The sequence below is a fragment of the Pteropus medius genome, unplaced genomic scaffold (genome assembly GCF_902729225.1).
Source record: "Pteropus medius unplaced genomic scaffold, Ma_sr-lr_union100, whole genome shotgun sequence".
NCBI lineage: Eukaryota > Metazoa > Chordata > Mammalia > Chiroptera > Pteropodidae > Pteropus > Pteropus medius.
Window position 1 is genome coordinate 424,297 of NW_024341372.1, and position 22,674 is coordinate 446,970.

The window sequence follows — 22,674 nt, forward strand, 5'->3', positions numbered from 1 at the left end:
ATTACAAGACAATGTCTCTGATGAACCTATATGCAAAATCCTCAATAAGATATTAGCAAACTGAATTCTACAATACATTAAAAGGATTATGCACTATAATCAAGTGGGATTTATTCCAATGATGCAAGAATGATTCAACATCTACAAATCAATCAACATGTTACACCACATTAACTAAGTGGTTGAAGAAAATCATATGATCATCTCAATAGACACAGAGAAAGCATACTACAAAAGCCAACATTTATTTATAATAAAAATGCTCAATAAAATGTGTACAGAAAGAAAGTATTTCAACATAATAAAAGCCAATATATGACAAACACACAGCTAACATCATACTTAATGATGAAAAACTAAAAGCTTTTCCTCTAAGATCAGGAACAAAACAAGAATGCCCATGCTCACTACAAATTTTTCAACATAGTATTAGAAGTCTTAGCCATAGCAATTAGGCAAGAAAAAGTAATTTAAAAAATCCAAAAGAAAAGGAAGAAGTATGTCATCAATATTTATGGATGACATACTTTTATATATTGAAAACACTAAAGATCCCATCAAAGCACTATTAGAAATAATAAATGAATACAATAAAGTTGCAAGATATAAAATCAATGTACAAAAATCTATTGCATTTCTATACACTAAAAACAAGCTATCAAAAAGAAAAATGAAGAAATAATCTCATTTACAATTACAATAAGAATAAAATACCTAGGAATAAATTTAACCAAGGAGGTGAAAAAAAAATGTGAACTGAAAATTGTAAGACATTGTTGAATGAGAATTGATGAAGACATGAAGGGAATGGAAAGAAAATCCATGCTCATGGATTGAAAGAATTCTCATTGTTATTACCCAAAGCACAATACAGATTCAACACAACCTCTATCTAAATCCCAATGCCATTTTTTACAGAAATAGAATAAGAAATCCCAAAATTTGTATGGAACTACAAAAGACCCTGAAAGGACAAAATTATTCTGAGAAAAAAAAGAGCAAAGCCACAAGTATTGCACTACCTAATTTCAAGCTATCCCTCAAAGATATACAAAGCAAAACTTTATGGTATTGGTAGAAAAACAGACAGACCAATGGAATTGTATTGAGAGCCCAGAAATAAACCCATACATATATGGACAACTAATACATGACAAAGTAGGCAAGAATGTACAATGGAGAAAGGAAGGTCTCTGCAATAAATGATGTTGAGAAAACTGGACAGCTATATGCAAAAGAACGAAACAAGTCCATTATCTTACACCAAACAAAAAAATGAATACAAAGTAGATTAAAGACTTGAAAGTAAGACCAGAAAGCATAAAATACATTGAAGAAAACATAAGCACTAGGCTCGGAGACATTATTCTTAATAAAGTTTTTGTGTATTTGACCCCAAAGGTAAGGAAAACAAAACAAAAAGTAAACAAATGGGACTACAACAAACTAAAGAGCTTCTGCACAGAAAAGGAGATCATCAAGAAAATTAAAAAGCAACCAACCGAATGAGAGAAGATATTTGCAAATGATAATCTAATAAGGGGTTAATGTCCAAACTATATCAAGAGTTTATATAACTCAACAACAACAATAACAACAACAGACAACTCAAATAAAAAATGAGCAGATGATCTTATTAGACATTTTTCCAAGAAGATATACAGATGGTCCACAGACACATGAAAAGATGTTCAATATAATTAAGGAAATGTAATTCGAAACCACAGCAAGATTTCATCTCACATCTGTCAGAATAGCTATTCTTAATGTTAACAAATACCAAGTGTTGGTGAGGATGTAGAGAAGTAGAAACCATCACACATTGTTGGTGGAAGTGCAAACTGGTACAGCCACTATGGAAAACAGTATATAGGTTGCTCAAAAAAATCAAAACTACCATATGATTGAGCAATTCCATTTCTGGACATTTATGTGAAGAAAAGGAAAACACTAACTCGAAATAATATATGCATTTATTGTATAATATATGTATTTATTGCAGCATTGTTTACAATAGTTAAGATATGGAAACAACCTAGGTGTCCATTGATAGATGAATGGATAAAAAACATGTGATATTACAATAGCCTCAAAACAAACAAAAATAACTAGAAAAAATTTTTAAATCTTTTATATTTTATACTAAAAACTACAAAATGCTGCTGAGTAAAATTAGTATGTTTTGCGCAGTGAGTACTATTGAGTAAAATCAAAGAAGATATAATTGACAGGAGAGACATTACATATTCATGAATCTAAGACTCAATATTGTTGAAATATCAGTTTTCCCTATGTTGACCTATAAATTCTAAGAAGTAAAAATAATTATGATCTCAGGCTTTTTATGGTTAAAATTCATAAGGTGGTTCTAAATATTATATTTGTAAATAACCTGTAATAGCCAAAACAACTTTGAAAAAATAGACTAAAATGGGAAAGTTCACACTGATATATTTCAAGACTTATCATTAAACTACCATAGTTAAGGCAGTGTGGTACTGGCATAATGATAGACCAACAAACCAATAGCAGAAATTGGATAGCCCAGCAATATGTCCACATTTAATATAGTCTTTTGATTTTCAACAAAGATGTCAAAATAATTCAATGGGTGAAGGATAGCTTTTTAACAAATGATGTAACTACTCTATACTCATAGGGGAAAAAATGAAACTGGATCTCAACTTAACAACATACACAAAACCAATTCAATATGAAGTATGAACAAAAGCTATAACTATAACACTTCTAGGAGAAAACAGAATTTCTTGGTAGCTAGAACATAGGTAAAAATTTCTTAAAACAGAGAAGCAAAATAGTACAGCCACTATGGTAGAGTTTGGAGATTTCTCGAAAAATTTTAAATGGATCTATCTTTTGACTCAGCAATTACACTTCTGGGTATTTATTGAAAGAAAACCAAAACAATAATTTATAAAGGCACCCATATGTTCATGGCAGCACTATTTACAATAGCCAAGATATGGAAGCAACCTAGATGCCCACCAACAGACAACTGGATAAAGAAGTTATGGCTCATTTATATGGTTCATGTGTGTGTACACACACACACACACACACACACACACAATGGAATATTACTCAGTCATAAAAAATAAAAACCTACCATTTTCACCAACATGGATGGATCTAGAGGTTATTATACTGAGCAAAGTAAATCAGCCAAAGAAAGACAAATACCGTATGATTTTAATTTTATGTGGAATTGAAGGAACAAAAAAAGATCAAACAATAAAAAATAGACTCATAAATACAGAGGACAATCTGGTGAACTCCAGAGGGGAGGGGTGTAGGGGTGCTGGAAGAAAGGAGTGAAGAGCTAAAGAAGTACAAATTAGTAGATGAGGGATGGTCATGGGGATGGGGAGTACGGCATAAGGAATGCAGTCAGCAGTAATGTAATGGCTATGTGTAGAGCCAGTTGGGTGATAGAGTAATTGAGAGCATCGTTTCATATATAAATGTTTAACCAATGTACCGTATGCTTAAAACTAAATAATAAAATAAAATGCTAAAAAAGAAAATATATAATAGATGAGAAATTCATTTAAAAAACATAGAAGCAATGACCATAAAAGAAGAAAATTAGTAAATTTAATTTCACCAAACTAAAATCTTCTGCTAATCAAAAGGCATCATTAACTTAATGAATAGGTAAGACTGGGAGAAAATATTCCCAAGAAACCTATATTCAGAATATATGAAGAACTCTTACAGTTCAATAATAGACGACCCAATTCTTTAATGGCACAATATTTAAATAGATACTTCACAAAAGAACACAGCAAATGGCCAAGAAACACATGAAAATATTCTCTTCAGAGAAATGGAAATTACCACCATATTTAGGTATTACTACACATCCATCAGAATGACTAAAATTAAGACTGACAACATCAACTGTTGGTGGGGATGTGGATTAACTAAACCTCCTCCATTATTAGCAGTACTATAAAATGGCATACCACTTTGAAAATATTTCTGGTAGTTTTTTTTTTTTATTTTTAAATAAAATTAACCATACACCTGTCCCGTGACGTATATATCTTACTCCTCAATATTTTGCCAAGTGAAATGAAAACATATGTCCACAAGATACTATTGGTAGAATGTTCATAGCAGTTTTATTCATAATATTCCCAAAATGGAGACAGCCCATGGATCTATCAGAAGAGAAATGGCTAAATAAACTATGTAATATTTATACAATGGCATTCTACTCATCAATAAAAAGGAATAAACTATTTATACATGTAACAACATGGACAAATCTCAAAACATTATGCTAAGTGATGGAAATCTAATATACTGCTTGATTCTATTTGATGAATTTCTATAATCGGCAAAACAAATCTCTGGTAAAAAAATTCAAAACAGTAGTTCCTTCTGTGGGGATGAAGATAGAGATGGGGACTGGTTGTATGTAGAAACTCTCTGGAGTGATGGTAATGTTTTGTACCTTTATATGGATTGGGGTGACACAAGGTATATGCATATATAAAAATTCATCAAATGACATAAGTGTTATGCATTTAACTATGTAAATTTTACATAGAGAGAATCTTAACTAAATAGAACTCTATTAATAATATGCATGATTAAATACTATGCATGCTTAAATATTAAAAGGTAAAATATACTGTCTGCAACTTGCTTTGTAATGAATCAAAAATATGGCTTGATGGATAGAGAGATGGATAGGAAATAGCTATGCGATAAATCAAATATAACAAAATGTTAATTATAGCATCTAAGAAGTGGGTATTGGGTGTGTAATTACAGTTCTTTCAACTTATCTTTAGTTTTAAATTTTTGCAATAAAATATCAAGAAAAAACCTTTATGTCCAATGATATTCATCATAGTTATTTCTATTAGTAAGAAATTGAGAATAACATATATTTAATTGGTTTTAGATCTATTTAGCAGCTATTAAAATAATGTTTCAGTGAATAAAATGGTAAAAGATTCATTATATTGGGTTAACACTGGATACAAAAATGCAATATATAATATGATCTTGGCCATTCTCAAAATACATAATAACAAAAAGTATGGAAATCCACCAAAATTTACTATTGATTATCTGTGAATGATGACACTATGGGTATTTTTTTTTCATATATTTGGATTTCCCAGATTTTCAAACATGATCATGCATTATTATTAACCATTTATTTACTTTTATTAAATAAAAAGCAATAACTAGATATGTGTTCTCATTCAGGGTTTGTCATCAAAGAGTTCATGACCTTAGGCAAGTTACTTACCCCTTTTGGGCTTTCCATTCACCAAATAAGAGAATCAGAGATCATTATTCTCAACTAACTCCTGACTCTCTCTTCCTCCATCTCTCATCATCTTCTCTGGGACTATTATTTCTAGTCTACTCAGCTCTTCCTACTTTCTCATTCCTCAAATCAAGCGCACAGACTTTAGACATTTTACTAGTATGCTTTCTATTTGGTTTTAGAAATACTGCTCTAGTTTATCTTCAACATCCTTTTGTTTTGTTTCCTCATTCTCTAATTCGAAGAATAGCTTTAGCTGTCAGTCATTTTTCTCTAATTCCTTAAGAAAGTATGACAGCAGACTAAAGTTTGAAGCTGGGTACCTTAAGCCCTAGTTAGTGTAAATTACTGGTGTTATTACTAATCTGACAGCACTAGAGGAAGTTAGCCCAGTGGATCATTTCATTTTCTCCAAACTGAGTCTAACTGAACACCACAAACTTCCAAGTCCAAGCCCTATATTTCCCAATGTAGATTGTTCTCTCAATATAAAGTTCAATTTTGGCTAAAGAAGAAAGCTATAAAAGTGGAATCACAGAATTTTAAAACTAGTTGGAAGGGCTTTTATAAACCTTCTAGTCTAGTGCTTTTGAGGTGTGGGTTATGATTTATCAGTTGGTTGAAAAATACAGAAGTTTACAGCTAGCATTTAAAAAAGAAATAGAATAGAAAATATGACTGAATTACATGTTTTATTTTACTTTTAAACTTTTGTTTTCACTGCTGTAAAATTTTCATTTCTATTTATTTATTTATTTATTTATTTATTTAGTGACATTGGTTAATGAAATCTAATAAGTTTCAGCTGTACATTTTAACAGTAAGGCATAGATATATTTACAATGTGTGTTCACCTCCCACAGTTAGATTTCTTTCTGTAATCACATATTTGACCCCTTATACTCCATCTACCTCTCCCCTCACTCTCCCACCTATACTCTGGTAACCACAAGTCTATTGTCAACGTCCATGAGTCTTTGTTTGTTTGTCCTGTTCATTTCTTGCTTTTAGATTTACATCCCACATATAAGTGACAACATGTGATTTTTAACTTTTTCTGTCTGTCTTATTTCACTTAACATGATTATCTCGATGTCCATCCATGTTGTCGCAAATGGCAGTATTTCATCTCTTCTTATGGCTGAGTAATATTCCATTGTACATATGTACCACAGCTTCTTTATCAAATCATCTATTGTAGGATGCTTCGGTTGCTTCCATGTCCTGACCACTGTGAATAATGCTGCTATGAACATCGGTGTGTAAATGTCTTTTCGGATATGAGTTTTCAAGTCTGTGGGATAAATACCCAGTAGAAGGATTGCTAGATCATATGGTATATCAAGTCTTATTTGTTGTGTGGAACCTCCATACAGTTTTCCATAGTGACTGTACCAATTTGCAGTCCGACCAGCAGTGTATGAGGGTTCCTTTTTCTCTGCATCCTCTTCAACATTTGTTAGTACTTGTCCTGCTGAGTATAGCTATTCTAACAGGTGTGAGATGGTATCATTGCGGTTTTGATTTGCATTTCCCTAATATCTAGCAAAGTTGAGCATCTTCTCATATATTTGTTGACCATTTGTATATCCTCTAGGGAGAAGTGTCTGTTTAGGTCCTCTGTCCATTTTTGGATTGGATTGTTCAATTTTTGTTGTTGTTGTAGTTGTTGTTGTTGTTATTGAACTATATGAGTTCTTTGTATATTTTGGATATTAGCCCCTTATCTGAGGTGTTGCTTGGTAATATATTTTCCCATTCTGATGGTTGCTTGTTTACCTTGTTAATGATTTCTATTGCTGAGCAGAAGCTTTTTAGTTAGATGTAGTCTCATTCATATATTTTTGCTTTTACTCCCTTATCTTTGAGGTCAAATTCATAAAATCCTCTTTAAGTCCAAGGTCCTTGAGTTTCGTTGCTATGTTTTCTTCTATGCATTTTATTGTTTCAGGTCTTATATTCAGGTCCTTAATCCATTTTTAGTTGACTTTGGTGTGTGTTGATAAACAACATTCTAGGTTCCTTCTTTTGTAGGTGGCTTTCCAGTTTTTCCAGCACCATTTATTGAAGAGACTTTCTTTTCTCCACTGTATGATTTTGGCTTTTTTTGTCAAAAATTATTTTCCCATATAAATATGGGTTTACTTCTGGATTTTTGATTCTTTCCCACTGATTCGTGTGTCTGTTTTGCTCCCAATACCATGACATTTTGATTACTGTCACTTTGTAGTGTAATTTGAAGTGGGGCAGAATGATGTCTCCAGCCTTGTTCTTTTTTTCTCAGGATAGCTTTGGCAATTCGGCGTCTTTTGTGCTTCCATAAGAATCTGAAGATTTTTGTTCTATTTCTTTAAAAAATGCCAATGGGATTTTGATGGAGATTGCACTGAATCTGTATAATGCTTTAGGTAAATGGTCATTTTAACTATGTTGATTCTTCCAATCCGAGAACACGGAATATCTTTCCATTTCTTTGTACCTGCTTTGATTTCTTTTAATAGGGTCTTATAATTTTAATTATATAGGTCCTTCACATGTTTCTTTAAATGTATTCCTAGGTATTTATTCCTTTTGTTGCAATTTCAAAAGGAATTATTTTTTCTCCTTCTTTTTCTGACACTTCATTATTAGAGTATAGGAACGCTATGGAATTTTGGACATTGATTTTGTATCCAGAATTTACTGTATTTGCTTATTGTTTCTAGTAGTGTTTTCGCGGTGTCTTTAGAGTTCTCTATATAGAGATTCATGTCATCCGCAAATAGTGACAGTTTGAATTCATTTCCTATTTGGATGCCATTTATATCTTTCTCTTGCCTGATTGCACTTGCTAGGACCTCCAATGTTGTATTGAATAACAGTGGCGATAGGGGACAGCCTTGTCTTGTTCCTAATCTTAGAGAGAAGGCTTTAGTTTTTCACCATTAAGTATAATGCTGGTTGAGGGTTTGTCATGTATGACTTTTATTTTGTTAAGGTCCTTTCCTTCTATACCAATCTTGTTAAGTGTTTTGATCATTAATGGATGCTGTATCTTGTCGAAGGCTTTTTCTGCATCTATTGATATGATTATATGATTCTTATATTTTAATTTGTTTATGCAGTATATCACATTGATTGATTTGCATATCTTGAACCATCCCTGTCCTCCTGGGATGCAGCCCACTAGATTATAGTTAATAATCTTTTTAATACGTTACTGGATTTGGTTCACTAGTATCTTATTTAGGATTTTTGCATCTGTGTTCATGAGAGATATTGGTCTGTAATTCTCTTTGGTATTGTGTGTGTGTGTGTGTGTGTGTGTGGTATTGTGTGGTATTGTTATTTTTACAAGTTTTGGTATCAGGTTAATATTGGCCTCATAAAATGATTTAGGAAGTATTGCCTCCTCTTCGATTTTTTAGAAGAGTTTGAGGAGAATAGGTATTAAATCTTCTTTGAATGTGTGATAGAATTCACTGGTGAAGACATCTGGTCCTAGACTTTTACTCTTTGGTAGGATTTTGATGATTGTTTCACTTTCCATACTGCTGATTGGTCTATTTAGATTTTCCAGTTCTTCATTCAGTCTAGGAAGGTTGTATCTTTATAAGTATTTGTCCGTATTTTCTAGGTTATTAAATTTGGTGTTATGTACTTTTTCATAGTATTCTTGTATGATCCTTTGTATTTCTGTGGTGTCTGTCATAATTTCTTCTCTTTCATCCTTGATTTTGTTTATTTGTGTCCTTTCTCTTTTTTCTTTAGTGAGCCTAGTTGAGTGTTTGTTAATTTTATTAACCTTCTTAAAGAGCAAGCACATTGTTTCATTTAATTTTTCTATTGCTTTTTTGTTTTCAATTTCATTTATTTCTGCTCTAATTTTGATGATTTATTTCCTTCTGCTGACTTTAGGATTCATTTGTTCTTCCTTTTCAATTTTTTTAAGATGAAGTGTTAAGTTGTTTATTTGGGCGGGTTCTTGTATTTGGAGGTAGGCCTGTAATGATATGAACTTTCTACTTATGACCCCTTTTGCCATGTCCCAAAAGTTTTGATATGTTGTACTATCATTATCATTCATTTCTATGTATCTCTTGAACTCTCTTCTTATTTCTTTTCTGACCCACTCATTCTTCAGTAACATGTTGTTTATTCTCTATGTATTTGTGATTCTTCTTGCTTTATTTTTACAGTCGAACTCTAGTTTCAAAGCATTATGATCAGAGAATATGGTGGGTATGATGTCAACCCTCTTATATACGTTGATTTTTTTTGAGGATTATTTTATTTTATTTTTAATTAATTTTTTTAAATTAAGTTTATTGGGGTAACATTGGTTAATACAGTTATATAATTTTTAGCTGTACTTCATAATTTAACATCTGTATATTTCATTGTGTGTTTACCACCCAAAGTCTCGTTTCCTCAGCTACCATATATTTGATCCCATTTACTCACTTCACTCTCTCTCTACCACCCTATATTTGACCCTCTTTTCCCCATCTACCTCCCTCCTCCTCCCCCATCCCCTAACCTCTGGTAACCACAAATCTATAGTCCATGTTCATGAGTCTCCGTTTGCTCATCTTGTTGCTCTGTTCCTTTTAGGTTTATATCCCATATATAAGTGATATCGTGTGATTTTCAACTTTTTCTGTCTGGCTTATTTCGCTTAGCATGATTATCTCAAGTTCCATCCATGTTGTCACAAATAATTGTATTTCATCTCTTCTTATGGTTGAGTAATGTTCCATTGTTTATATGTACCACAGCTTCTTTAGCCAATCATCTATCGTAGAATACTTTGGTTGCTTCCATGTCCTGGGCTCTGTGAAAAATGCTGCTATGAACATTGGTGTGCAAACATCTTTATGGATAAGACTTTTTAAGTCTTTGGGGTACATACTCAGTAGAAGGATTGCTGGATCATATGGTAGATCAATTCTTTGTTTTTTGAGGAACCTCCATATTGTTTTCCATAGTGGTAGTACCAATTTTCAGTCCGACCAGCAGTGTATGAGGGTTCCTTTTTCTCCACATCCTCTCCTACATTTCTTATTACTTGTCTTGTTGATTATAGACATTCTAACAGGTGTGAAATGGTATCTCATTATGGTTTTGATTTGCATTTCTCTAATAGCTAGCAATATTGAGCATTTTTTCATGTGTTTGTTGGTTATTTGTATGTCCTCTAGGGAGAACTGTCTGTTCATGCTCCTCTGTCCATTTTTTGATTAGATCATTTTTGTTGTTGTTGTTATTGAATCGTATGAATTCTCTGTATATTTTGGATATTAAGTCCTTATTGGACGTGTTGCTTGCAAATATATTTTCCCATTCTGATGATTGTCTCTTTACCTTGTTGATGGTTTCTTTTGCTGAAGAGAAGCTTTTTAGTTTGATGTAGTCCCATTCATTTATTTTAGCTTTTACATCCCTTCCTTTTGAGGTCAAATTCATAAAATCCTCTTTAAGTCCAAGGTACTTGAGTTTAGTTGCTATGTTTTCTTCAATGCGTTTTATTGTTTCAGGTCTTATTTTCAGATCCTTAATCCATGCTGAGTTAATTTTGGTATGTTGTGATAGACAACATTGTAGTTTCCTTCTTTTCCAGGTGGCTTTCCAGTATTCCCAGCACCATTTATTGAAGAGGCTTTCCTTTCTCCACTGTATGATTTTGGCTTTTTTGTCGAAAATTATTTTCCCATATAAATATGGGTTTACTTCTGGATTCTTGATTCTTTCTCACTGATTCGTGTGTCTGTTTTGCTGCCAATAGTGTGCCGTTTTGATTACTGTCTCTTTGTAATATAATTTGAAGTCAGGCAGAATGATCCCTCCAGTCTTGTTCTTTTTTTCTCATGATGGCTTTAGCAATTCAGTGTCTTTTGTGCTTCCATACAAATCTGACCATTTTTTGTTCTATTTCTTTAAAAAATGCAAATGGGATTTTGATGGTGATTGCATTAAATCTGTATAATGCTTTAGGTAAATGGTCATTTTAACTATGTTGATTCTTCCAATCTAAGAACATGGAATATCTTTCCATTTCTTTGTATCTGCTTTGATTTCTTTTAATAGGGTCTTGTAATTTTTATTATATAGGTCTTTCAGATGTTTCATTAAATTTATCCTAGGTAATTTATTCTTTTTGTTGCAATTGCAGAAAGAATTATTTTTTCCACTTCTTTTTCTGACACTTCGTTGTTAGAGTATAGGAATGCTATAGATTTTTGAACTTTGATTTTGTAACCAGAAACTTTACTGTATTTGCTTATTGTTTCTAGCAGTGTGTGGTTGATTCTTGAGAATGTTCTATGTGCACTAGAGAAGAATATATAAGCAACTGTTTTGGGATGGAAGGCTCTGTAAATGTCAATTATATCCAGTTGATCTAAGGTATCATTAAGGATGTCATTTCCTTATTAATTTTCTCTTTTGATGATCTGTCCATATCTGACAGTGGGATATTTACGTCTCCTAGTATGATAGTGTTTTGGTCTGTTTCTCCATTTAGTTCTACTAGTAATTTCTTTACATATTTCAGGGCTCCATGATTGGGAGCATAGACATTAATGTGTTATGTCTACTTGTGCATGATTCCCCTTATCATTATGAAGTGTCCCTCAGTGTCTTTCTTTACCTTTTTTATTTTTAAGTCTATTTCATCTCATATTAGTATTGCTACTCCTGCTTTTCTCCAAATGCCATTTGCTTGAAATATCATTTTCCACCCTTTCACTTTGAGTCTATATTTGTCTTTGGAGCTGAGATGTGTCTCCTTGAGGTAGCATTAGGTTGGGTTTTGTTTTTGATTCATTCTGAAACTCTGTGCCTTTTTATTGATGAGTTTTGTCTATTTACATTATGATGATTATTGAAATATGAGGTCTTATAGCATTTTATCTTTTGCTTTCTTGTTGCTTGGTGTTTCCATTGCTTCCTTGTCCTTGTGTTTCTATTTTTTTTTCTTGGTTTTGTTTTAGTGGCTTTTCTCTCCTTCATTCTTGTTTTATGTTATATACTTCAGTTTTGAATCTTTGGCCTGCGGTTACCATTATGAATATGTAAAGGATAGTTTCTTTTCGTCCATTTTCTTCTGCGCGTGCCTTATCTGCATTCTCTTTTGTGAATTTTGATCTTTGAATCCTCCCTTTGTCAGCCATTGTTGTCTCCATTTGTCCCTATGTATGCTGAACATTCATTACTATCTTGCTAAAGCAAATCTCTTTTTATTGTTTAAGCTTATAATTGCCCTATTCTTTTTAAAGGATGAGCTCCTCATTTCTATCTGCCTGCTAGTCACCTTACTCCTAATTATGTATTTTTTTTGTCATTTTGTTTTAGATGAGCTGACCCCTTTCAGTATTTGCTGTAATGCATGCCTCATAGTGAAGAATTTCCTCAATTTTTGTATGTCTGGAAAGGTCTTTATTTCTCCTTCATATCTAAAGGAAAACTTTGCTAGATACATTATTCTAGGCTGATAGTTCCTTTTATTTAATAGTTTGAATATTTGATTCCACTCCTTTCTGGCTTGTAAGGTTTGTGCCGAGAAGTCTGACAATAATCGAATGTGTTTTCCTTTATAGGTTACCGTCTTCTTTTCCCTGTCTGCCTTGAGAATTCTGCCCTTGTCATTGATTTTTGATCATTTTAATACAATGTGTCTTGGAGAAGGCCTTTTGGGGTTGAGATAATTGGGTGTTATGTTGACTTCTTGAATTCCAAGCTCCAGCTCATTCCTTAGATTTTGGAAATTCTCATCAACTATTTATCTGAAAATGCTTTCTAATCCCTGCTCTTTTCTTTCCCTTCGAGAATGCCCATTATTCTTATGTTTCCTCTCCTGATGGCATCAGCTAGTCTTGTATTTCTCCCTCATTATTTTTCATTCTTTGGTTTCTCTCTTCTTCCTTCTGATTTATTTCTCAATTTCCGTCTTGGTATTACTGATCCTTTCCTCCATTTGATCAACTTTATTTCCCAAGCCTGCTATTTCATTTTCAGCTCTTGCATTGTGTTCTTTATCTCCAGAAGTTCTATTCAGTTCTTTTTTAGGGTTTCAATTTCCTTGCTAAATAACTCATTGTGCTCATCTTGTTGTATTTTCAATTCCTGAAATTGTTGATATGATTCATTTCAGATCTCATTGAGTATTTTCAGAAGTACCATCCTGAATTCTCTGTCATTTAAGTCGCATATTTCTATTTCTGTAAGTATATTTTCTGTAGATTTTTCTCTTTCTTTCTGAGATGCCTTGTTACCTTGGTTGTTCATGGTGTTTAATGGACTATTTCTCCTCCTGAGCATTGATCGAAATGTATTCTGCTTTTTTCCCCCAGAAATGTTTATTATATAAAGGTCTCTCTTTAGCCTGTTGCAAAGAAGGTTTTTCTTTTGGTTTTAGTAGTTGGAGTCTAATCCTCTTGGATCCCTGCTTTATATAAAGCCTTAATAATGCCTTTTTTTTCCTTATAGACATTTCATTGCACTTGCTACCCTCCATCTCAGTCTCTGCCAGTGTTAGGGACAGTTTCGGTAGCATTTGCTCATATTCCCCTGGAGCTCTGCGGTGTTTGGTCTGGAGGATATGGAGGAGGGGCCCTCTGTTTTGGGGAATGGGGGCTGCGTCTCAGCCTTTGTTTTGCAATCCTGGTTGGTAAAAATCAACTGTTGTTTTTCTGCCATCCTCACTTTTCTGCTATCCCTGTTTCTCTGCCTTCTGCCCCGATGACTGTGCACTGCCCTCGGCCACGTGGAGCTCACGGCACTTCCAGGCAGGTCTGTTCAGGGAACTCTCTGCACCTTCTCTCTTCTCCTTCATCCTACAGGGAGTTCCAGCTGCAAAAGGCAGTTTCTTTGTTTCTCTCAGTCCACCACCTGACATCCAGGTTTTTGACCTGTGGTAGCTTTTTAATGCACAGATTCCACATTCCGACGCACTTGTGAGCAGTTTGGGTTTTTTGTTTGTTTGTTTTTGTTTTGTACAGTTTTAGATGTTCAGTTTATTGTCGTTTCAACTTGAGAGGTCTGGTGACATCTCTCATTCTGCCATTTTTCTGAGGTCACTCAAAATTTTAAACCTTTATCCATCAAAAGACGCTTCACATCATGGTGGCCGCGTGCTGAGCCAGGTCACCTTCTACTTCCCGACCCGCCACCGCCGCCAACACTGAGCGTGTGCTGCAGGTTCTGAATTACATGTTGTTAATAAAACTCTTGATTCTGTTAATACTGGGTCATGGCAGAATATGTATTTTTCACTGATGGTCTCTGTAACAAAAAATGCTTGAAAACAGTGCTCTAGTCCAATCCCCTCACTTTATGGAGGAAAATAGAGAGGATTAGAGAGGTAAAAGAACTTACCAAAAGTCACACACTGAGTTAGGAACAAAGAAGAAATATGTACAAGCTGGGGATTATGACTCTGGCCTCAGCATTGACTAGGGCCTGAGGCACATCGAACATCTTCTGAACCTACAATTAAGGGAGTCAAGGAAGTGTAGACGACTCCACATAAAAGTTCAGTGTGTATACCAAATGGAAAATGATGTCCTTGATTCACCTTTCCTGTGAGCAGGTTGAATATCATCCATCTAGAGTCTCCCTGAGATAAAAATGACCAATTTGTTTCTAATACATACTTTTTATTCCCAACCTCTATCTCCATATTAGATGCATCCTTATGTCAGAATGTTAGCAAAGGAGAAACAGAGAGACATTCTAAGGAGGGGAGATTTAAGTTTTACCTTTATTTATAAAGAAAATAGAAAGACATGTGTAATAAGTGATCCCAGACTATATGTAATATCCAGGAGAGCTAAGATCTAGGAAATTTTGTTAACTTCCTCTCCTGTCCTTGCATTAATTTTTATCTGTTCTATTTCTTTTTTGTGATAACATTGAAACCCTTTAAATCAAAAGATCTGGTTTTGGGGTTCAGTGATAGCAAGGAAAGGGAAACCAATAAGATTGGCCAACTCTGTAACCAGCCTCGAATAGATTTTATTAAATAGGATAAGGTAGGTGACATCATTTGAGAAATAAAATCTGAGTTCCTGGAGTCTAAAGAAAAAACAGGACCAGTGACAGTTGTCTTGGCTTGGGGCTGAGATATGATCCTATTGGCTTAACTAGAAGGAAAACTTGGAGCTCAATGAAACCCCTGGAATATCTACCACAGCTGTCCATTAGCTTGGCCTAAAAGACTTGTTGACACATTTCAATAGGAATGTCAGGTCTAACCTTGTCTTCCTACCAAGTACCTATGTCAATACTCAGCAAAAGGGAAATGTGCTAAAGTTGATACTTTAATTTTTCTCCTAATAGTTTAACTTTTATAAAATGGAGTTCTTAACACATGTAAAATATTAAAAAAAACAAAAAACAAAAAACAAGTAGCCTTGGAATCAAAAATAAATAAAAGACTATTTATCACTTAATAGTGCTTTAGCTGTGGCAACTCTATGTTAATCCATATTCTATGAAAATATACCACATTAGTAGATATAACACTTAAATAATTATGTAGTATATGTAGAAATATTAAACATCAGTCCAGTCGATACATTACAAACCAATAAAAATCATTCTTTACAACATTAAAACTGAAGATGGAATCTCAGTGGGAAGATGTATTACCAGTTCTCAATGTTTTAGGAGGCTTGATGTAAAGACTCTATCACATTTTAATCCCCAACACACATAACTCTCTGTTTCTGTCTCTCCATATCTCTGTCTCTCTCTGTCTTTGTGTCTCTGCATCTCTGTGTATCTGTGTATCTGTCTTTGTATCTCTCTCTCTCTCTTTCTCTCTCTCTCTCTTTCTCTCTCTCTCACACACACACACACACTGCTTGGCTGGATAAATACTACCATCTTCCAAGAGACTAATCTGAGACAAAAAAAATAAAATGCATATTAACAAGCTTCAAGATCCCAAAGTGCCTATTTTCTCTTACCTTTTGGAGTTTGCGAATGATCAAGGTTAGAAGAAGCCAGAAAAGGGTAGCTGCAAGTCCAGTGCAAACAAGAATGATGACTTCAATGTTTGATTTCTCTTCAGAAACTGTAAAAACATTGAAGACAAAATTTATTAAAAGAAAAATGAGTTAGTTCACTGTGGTGACTGAGAGGAAGAAAGAGAAAATAACTGCCTCTTACAAAGCACATTTCATGGCTAAAAAACTGTCACCAAGTGCCAGATTGTATGTGAAATGTTTATGGTGTGTGGGCATTGCCTACTGAGACTTAGGAAAAAATATCATTGATAAATGTTCTAGATGACTCAATGGAATGAGTTGAAAATATATTGGATATGGGTACACACACACACACACACACACACACACACACACACACACACACATAATGATCTGGGGCAGAAAATTACCTGAGTTCAAATCCTGGCTCCACCGCTTACCAGCTGTATGACCTTGGGCAAGTTAATAACCTCTCTGTGCCTCAGTTTCCCCATTTAAAAATGAGAATAATACAATACCTACCACATAGAGTTATGAAGAGAATTAAATAAATAATGAGAAGTGAAAGTAGCACCATACATGGCAGATAACTTATTTTAGCTATATTATTGTTATTAGTTTCCTGTTTTTTTGTTTGTTTGTTTGTTTTTTTATAGTGCAGATTCTAAATTTTCTCAGACCTCTGGGAGGCCACATTGTTAAAACAATTTATATGCCCTTATATTTGCTTGATATTCCCTAGAAGAGTATAGCTGAATTTTCGAATGACTGTAGAGTTGCCGAGATGGTTATTACAACCAGTAACATTTTTTTAAAACATATAAAGCTTTGCCCTTAATAGTTAAATATTCTTCATAACAGCATAGGACATTTGAGTCAAAAGATCTTGCCATAACTATCAGCAAGTGTCTTACTCTCTTTGGGCTTCATATTTACAATGAAAGGTAATCAAAAGTGTAACATTCTATGTTTATATTTCCAAATGCCACCCAATATTTTCCAACAAACCAAGGGGAAGTACTCTCATTTGCTACTCTATCTTTTGTAAAGCATTCCCATTTCCTGGCCTTCATTTGTAGTATCTCTGAAAGATAGAATACAACTGGTGTTATTATCACTTCAGAAATGAGAAATCTGAGACCCAGAAAGGCTAAATGACTTGTTTAAGATCCCATTGAATTCACAAATATGGGGCTGTGAACTCAGGTTTTCCAAACCATACTGTTCCACATACTTTCCCATTAAAAGTGGATATACTAAAGACTGTATTTACTATATACCCATGCTTGCTTTTTTCATAGTCCTTCTACACTGTGGTCCCATCACCAAATGCATTTTTGAGTTCCATTACTGATTACCAATGTAGCCAGGAATTTCCAACTTACCTCCCACAGTGATAAGAGCTGTTGTGCTGACTTCTCCCAACTCATTGGTCGCTTTACACAGATATAAGCCCTCATCTTCTTTTTTGGCTCTCTCAATAATAAGGGTGTTGTTCTCAAAGAAGATTCCTGCATAGAAAATGCCACCAATTATTATCTGAGGTGTTCTCCCTGAAACCTAGTTTTAGAACATGTGAAGCCCCTATCTCATTAAGTCTGTCTTGGAACAGTTTTGAAGTCAAGTAATCTCTAAGGAGCTACAACAATTCAGGCCCTCCTGATTAGTCCTCAGATTTGGAAAAACGACACAAGATCTTCAGACTCACCTGAAGCAGGGAGAACAGGAATTCCATTTTTAAACCAGTGAATCTCAGGCCATGGTGTTCCACTCACTTTGCAATCTAGCAAAATCTTGCCACTGCTGTTGACCTCAATATTGGTGAGATTCTCAATAATGAATGGAGCAACTCTTTCTATAGAGACCAGGGTAAGAGATGACAAATTTTGAGGCAGGGTATCACAAATATGGTATTTAATCTTTGTCTCATTACTCAATGTTTACTCAGACATTTGGATGGTTAAGTGTTCCATATTTAAGAGAAGAGAGGATAGATACATATAAAAACCTACTGTACAGGTAAAGTGTATGAAAGTTTGCATTTTGTATCCTTCAAGTTATTCCTTTATCTGCACACTTAGAAAGATCATCTTTAGCTATCTCAAGCAATAAAAATGGCTACTAAATAGTTTGGGAATTAGAAAGACGAAAAAGTTCCATTCCCAAATTTTTCTATCATCTATCTGACACAGAGATTACAATTCATTAGAGATCCTTTCCTTGGAACATCTCTAAGAGCTTCAGGAAACAAAGGACTGTCCCAGCCTGTAAGTAATACAGAAGCAAGAGCCCTATTCTGGTTCCACAGCCCACCGAGCAGTTGGCTCAAATGCTAAGAAGTTATGGGAAAGACCCTTCAATTCTACCTCTAATTAAGAGCTGAGTATTGTGTTGTATCATTTTGGTGATATTCCTCTGAGTCCAAGCTTTGCACTTGTACTGCCCTTTATCCTTCTGTGTCACATTCTTAATCACCAGTGTCAATGAGATGGAGTAGTTATTTTTAAAGCTTTCTGTGTCTGTAACAGGAAACTTCTCTCCAAGGGGGTTGAACCAAGCAAGTTGATTGTAGATATATTTAGCTGCCTTGCATTTGAGCCGAGCATCATAACCCTCCATCACTGAGATGAGGGATTCTGCCTCCATGAAGCCAGCCACATCTGTGAAGGTGAAGAAATATCATTGTGAAAATGACTAGACAAGAGAAACTGCTATATAACAACATGCTTTGTTCTTTTTCCTGAGAGCCAAGTTACAGAGACAAAACAGACTCCCTTGAGGACAAGTGCCCAGTATTAGACACCCAAATACCTTAAAGTATCAGTGTCATTTCCTGAGTTTTATTCTAAATGTCAACAAAGGCGGAGACCACATTTAGGCACATATTGAGTACAGCTCCGATTAGTTCCCAAGAAGACTTATTTGCATATAAGTCTTCTATTATGAAGAAGGTAGATAATGAATTTTCTTGACTGATATAATGCAATCAAGACAAGTAGTTCCCCACTCCAGTATTATCACCAGAGTATCAGAGAGTCTGAAACTCTGCCATGATATATGACTAGTATTGTTCAACTTACAAATCTTAGCAATTCTCTCATGTTAATTTTCAAAACAAACCTGAGACAAATAATATCATCAACCTCATTTCACATATGAAACAAAAAAATATATATGCCCAACAAATGCCAGAAACAAGACAGACCCCATGTCTACAAATTTGAGTTTGCATTTTTACCATTTCATTCTGATTCTCCACAGGTAGGTTTTTATTTTTTCTAAATTTTTATATTTTTATTTTTTTCAATTATTGTTGACATATAATATTATATTAGTTTCAGGTATACAACACAGTGACCAGACATTTATATAATTTATGAAGCGATCACACCAATAAATCCATTATCCATCTGACACCATACATATTTAATACAACACTACTGACTGTTTCCTATGCTGTACTCTACATCCCCATGACTATTTTTGTAGCTACCATTTTGTACTTTTTTAATACCCTCCCCCTTCACTTATACTCACCCCAATCTGCCAACCATCAAATGTTCTCTGTATTCTGAGTTTCTTTCTGTTGTTTGCTTCTTTATACCATTCTCTAGATTCTACATATGACATTTATGCTTTCTGTTCTGATGTACTCCACTCAGCACAATACCTACTAGGTCCATCCATGATGTTGCAGAAGACAAGATTTCGTTTTTTTTTTTCATGGCTCAGTAATATTACATAACTTTTTTTTTTTTTTAAATCTAGGAAGCTCTTTATCTGTCCTTCTATTCTAAATGATAGCTTCATTGGGTAAAGTAATCTTGGTTGTAGGTCCTTGCTTTTCATCACTTTGAATATTTCCTGCCAATCCGTTCTAGTCTGCAAAGTTTCTGTAAAGAAATCAGCTTTCAGTCTTATGGGAATTCTCTTATAGGTAACTCATTGCTTTTCTGTTGTTGCTTTTAAGATTCTCTCTTTGTATTTAACCTTTGGCATTTAAATTATTATGTGTCTTATTGTGGGCCTCTTTGGATTCATCTTTTTGGGACTTTCTGAGCTACCCTGGGGTTGTATGTCTATTCCTTCTCCAGGTGAGGAAAGTTTTCCATCATTATTTCTTCAAATAGCTCTTTAACGTCTTGTTTTCCTTCAGGTACCCCTATGACATGGATATTTTTACCTTTAATAGAGTCCTATAGGCTCCTTAAATTAGTATTATAGTCTTGGCTTTTTTTTCCTGCCATTTTAATTGAGTGTCCTTGGCTTCTCCATCTTCTATATTGGTGGTTTGTTCCTCTTCTTTATCCACTCTGTTTATTCCATCTAATGTACTCTTCATCTCAGATAATGTGTTCTTCATTTCTGACTAGTTCCCTTTTATAATTTCCATTTCCATATTCATGTTTTTTATCTCTTTGTTAAAGTTCTCACTGAATTCATCTACACTTCCCCTAAGTTTATTGAGCATCTTTTTTAACCAGGGTTTTAAACTCTGCATCTGTTAGGTTGCTTGACTTCGTTATTCCTGGATCTCTGTTCTGTTCTCTCATATGGTTTCTGCTTCTTTGTCTTCCCATTTTGGTTGCCTTTCTGTGTCTGTTTCTATGTACTGAGCAAAGCAACTAAGTTCCCCGGTCTTATTAGTGCAACTTTGCGTATTAGGTGTCTAGCCCTAAGAGGGGATCAGTTGCAGGCCAAGTTTAGCAACACTCTATGCCCCTCTAATGCCACCTGTTAAGATTCAGCAAGCAATCCACAGATGCTGTGCTTATAGTTGCCTCGAGAGACCATGACAAAAAACGTGGTCAGCTGCCACCAGTGTGAGTTTGGCACTGCTCAGCAAGGAACACCTGAGGTGCTGAGGACACATCTGAATGTGGCTTGGGTGGGACCATGAGTTGGGGGAGGCAGAGTTTCAAGAAATCCTCTGGGCAGAGCAACTTCTGTTATCCAGTTTGATGACGTCTCAGCTATGGTGGCATTGTGTCGGCACACTGAGAGGGTTAAGGGCTCAACAGAGGAACAGTGGATACTGCAGGCACTTCTGTCCAAGATATGTCCTTAGCTCCATCCCTCATCCAACAACTCAGTGTCCCCCTGTAAGTCCCTGGGGCCCCCAGAAGCCAACCCTGTGATGGTGCTCAGAAGAAGCAGGTCCATCACCACAAAATTCCACTCGCTGACACAACCCATTTAAGAGGCATCCGTAGCTGCCCTCTGCTACCTACCTCCACAGCCTCTGTCCCACTCAGCCACTTGGAACCAAGCAACCTTGTGTCTTTGCCCCCTCCTATCTTCTACCATTGCAGGTCAATTAATTATTTCTCTTCCTAGTTGTAGTGCTTCTGTTCATCTGGATCCCAGGTGACTTTCCTTGCTGTTTGCTCTGTTTCTGTCACAACTTTGATTTGGTTGCGAAAAGGATGAACAAAGCCTCTTTCATCTATGCCATTTTTTGTGTTCTGAACTCTGCTTCTGGTTGATTGCTTGTCTCCATTTTGTTTACTTCTTTTTCTGGAGCTTTGTTTTATTCTTTCATTTGGGACATGTTTCTTTGTTTTCCCATTTTGGCTGCCTGTTTGTATTTCTTTCTAGGTAATAGGTAAGGCTATTATGTCTCCCAGTCTTAGTAGAGTGGCATTATATAGAAAGTGTGCCGTGGGTCTTCCTTGGTCACCTGAGTCAAGTGTTCCAGATAAGTCTCTTGTATGGGTTTTGTGTGCCCTACTGTTGTAGTTGAGTCTTGGTTGCTATTTGCTCATCAATGGGAGTGATTGACTCTCAGGCTGATTGGTCGTGATGACTGGACATCACCAGTGGAGGAGCTGTTATGCAGGGTCTGACCCTATAGAGCAAGATTTGCTTTTGCAGGACTCCAGTGCCTGCCCTGTCTTCCCTTTGGGTGTGTCATCCTCAGATGTGACCCTGGGTGGTGCTCTAGCTCAGACTGAAGCCAGCCACTGAGCATGCAGGCTGGGGCCTCCTGGGAGAGTGCCTGCTGCAGACCAAGTTCGGCTGCAGCTTGTGCCCTGTCCAAGGTTACCTGGCATGAGCCACCAAGCAATCTTCAGATGGCAGCTACCCATGCTAGGCTTGGATGTGCCTTGAGAGGCCAAACCATGACATGAGCAAGGCCAGCTGCCGCTAGTGCTGGGCTTAGGGCTGATCGGCAAGAGGCATGGGGCACGCTGAGGCCAGATGCTGCTGTTTAGGTTTGTGAACCTTTGAGAGATTTTAGGAAAGGTCACATTATGAGCCAAGAAAGGCCATTTGTATATAAAATCCACTGTAAGAGGCTTGGGTGGGCCTGCACATTAGAAGGGTGGGGTCTCAGGGTATCACCTGGGTGGGGCCACCTAAGTTGATGGAGACTCAGATATGGCACCCGTC

General features: G+C 35.4%; 1 protein-coding gene across 2 annotated transcripts in view; it reads right to left on the reverse strand.

Moving 5' to 3' along the window:
- LOC120592792 (vascular endothelial growth factor receptor kdr-like) overlaps positions 1–22,674 on the reverse strand; it is a 309,580-nt gene that overhangs the window by 186,369 nt on the left and 100,537 nt on the right. For both annotated transcript variants that reach the window (XM_039850483.1, XM_039850476.1), the window contains exons 15-18: positions 18,648–18,941; positions 17,990–18,136; positions 17,667–17,792; positions 16,261–16,367 (exon numbers count right to left, since the gene is read on the reverse strand). In XM_039850483.1, the coding sequence (XP_039706417.1) occupies positions 16,261–16,367; positions 17,667–17,792; positions 17,990–18,136; positions 18,648–18,941 (674 nt within the window). The remainder of the gene's footprint in view (positions 1–16,260; positions 16,368–17,666; positions 17,793–17,989; positions 18,137–18,647; positions 18,942–22,674) is intronic.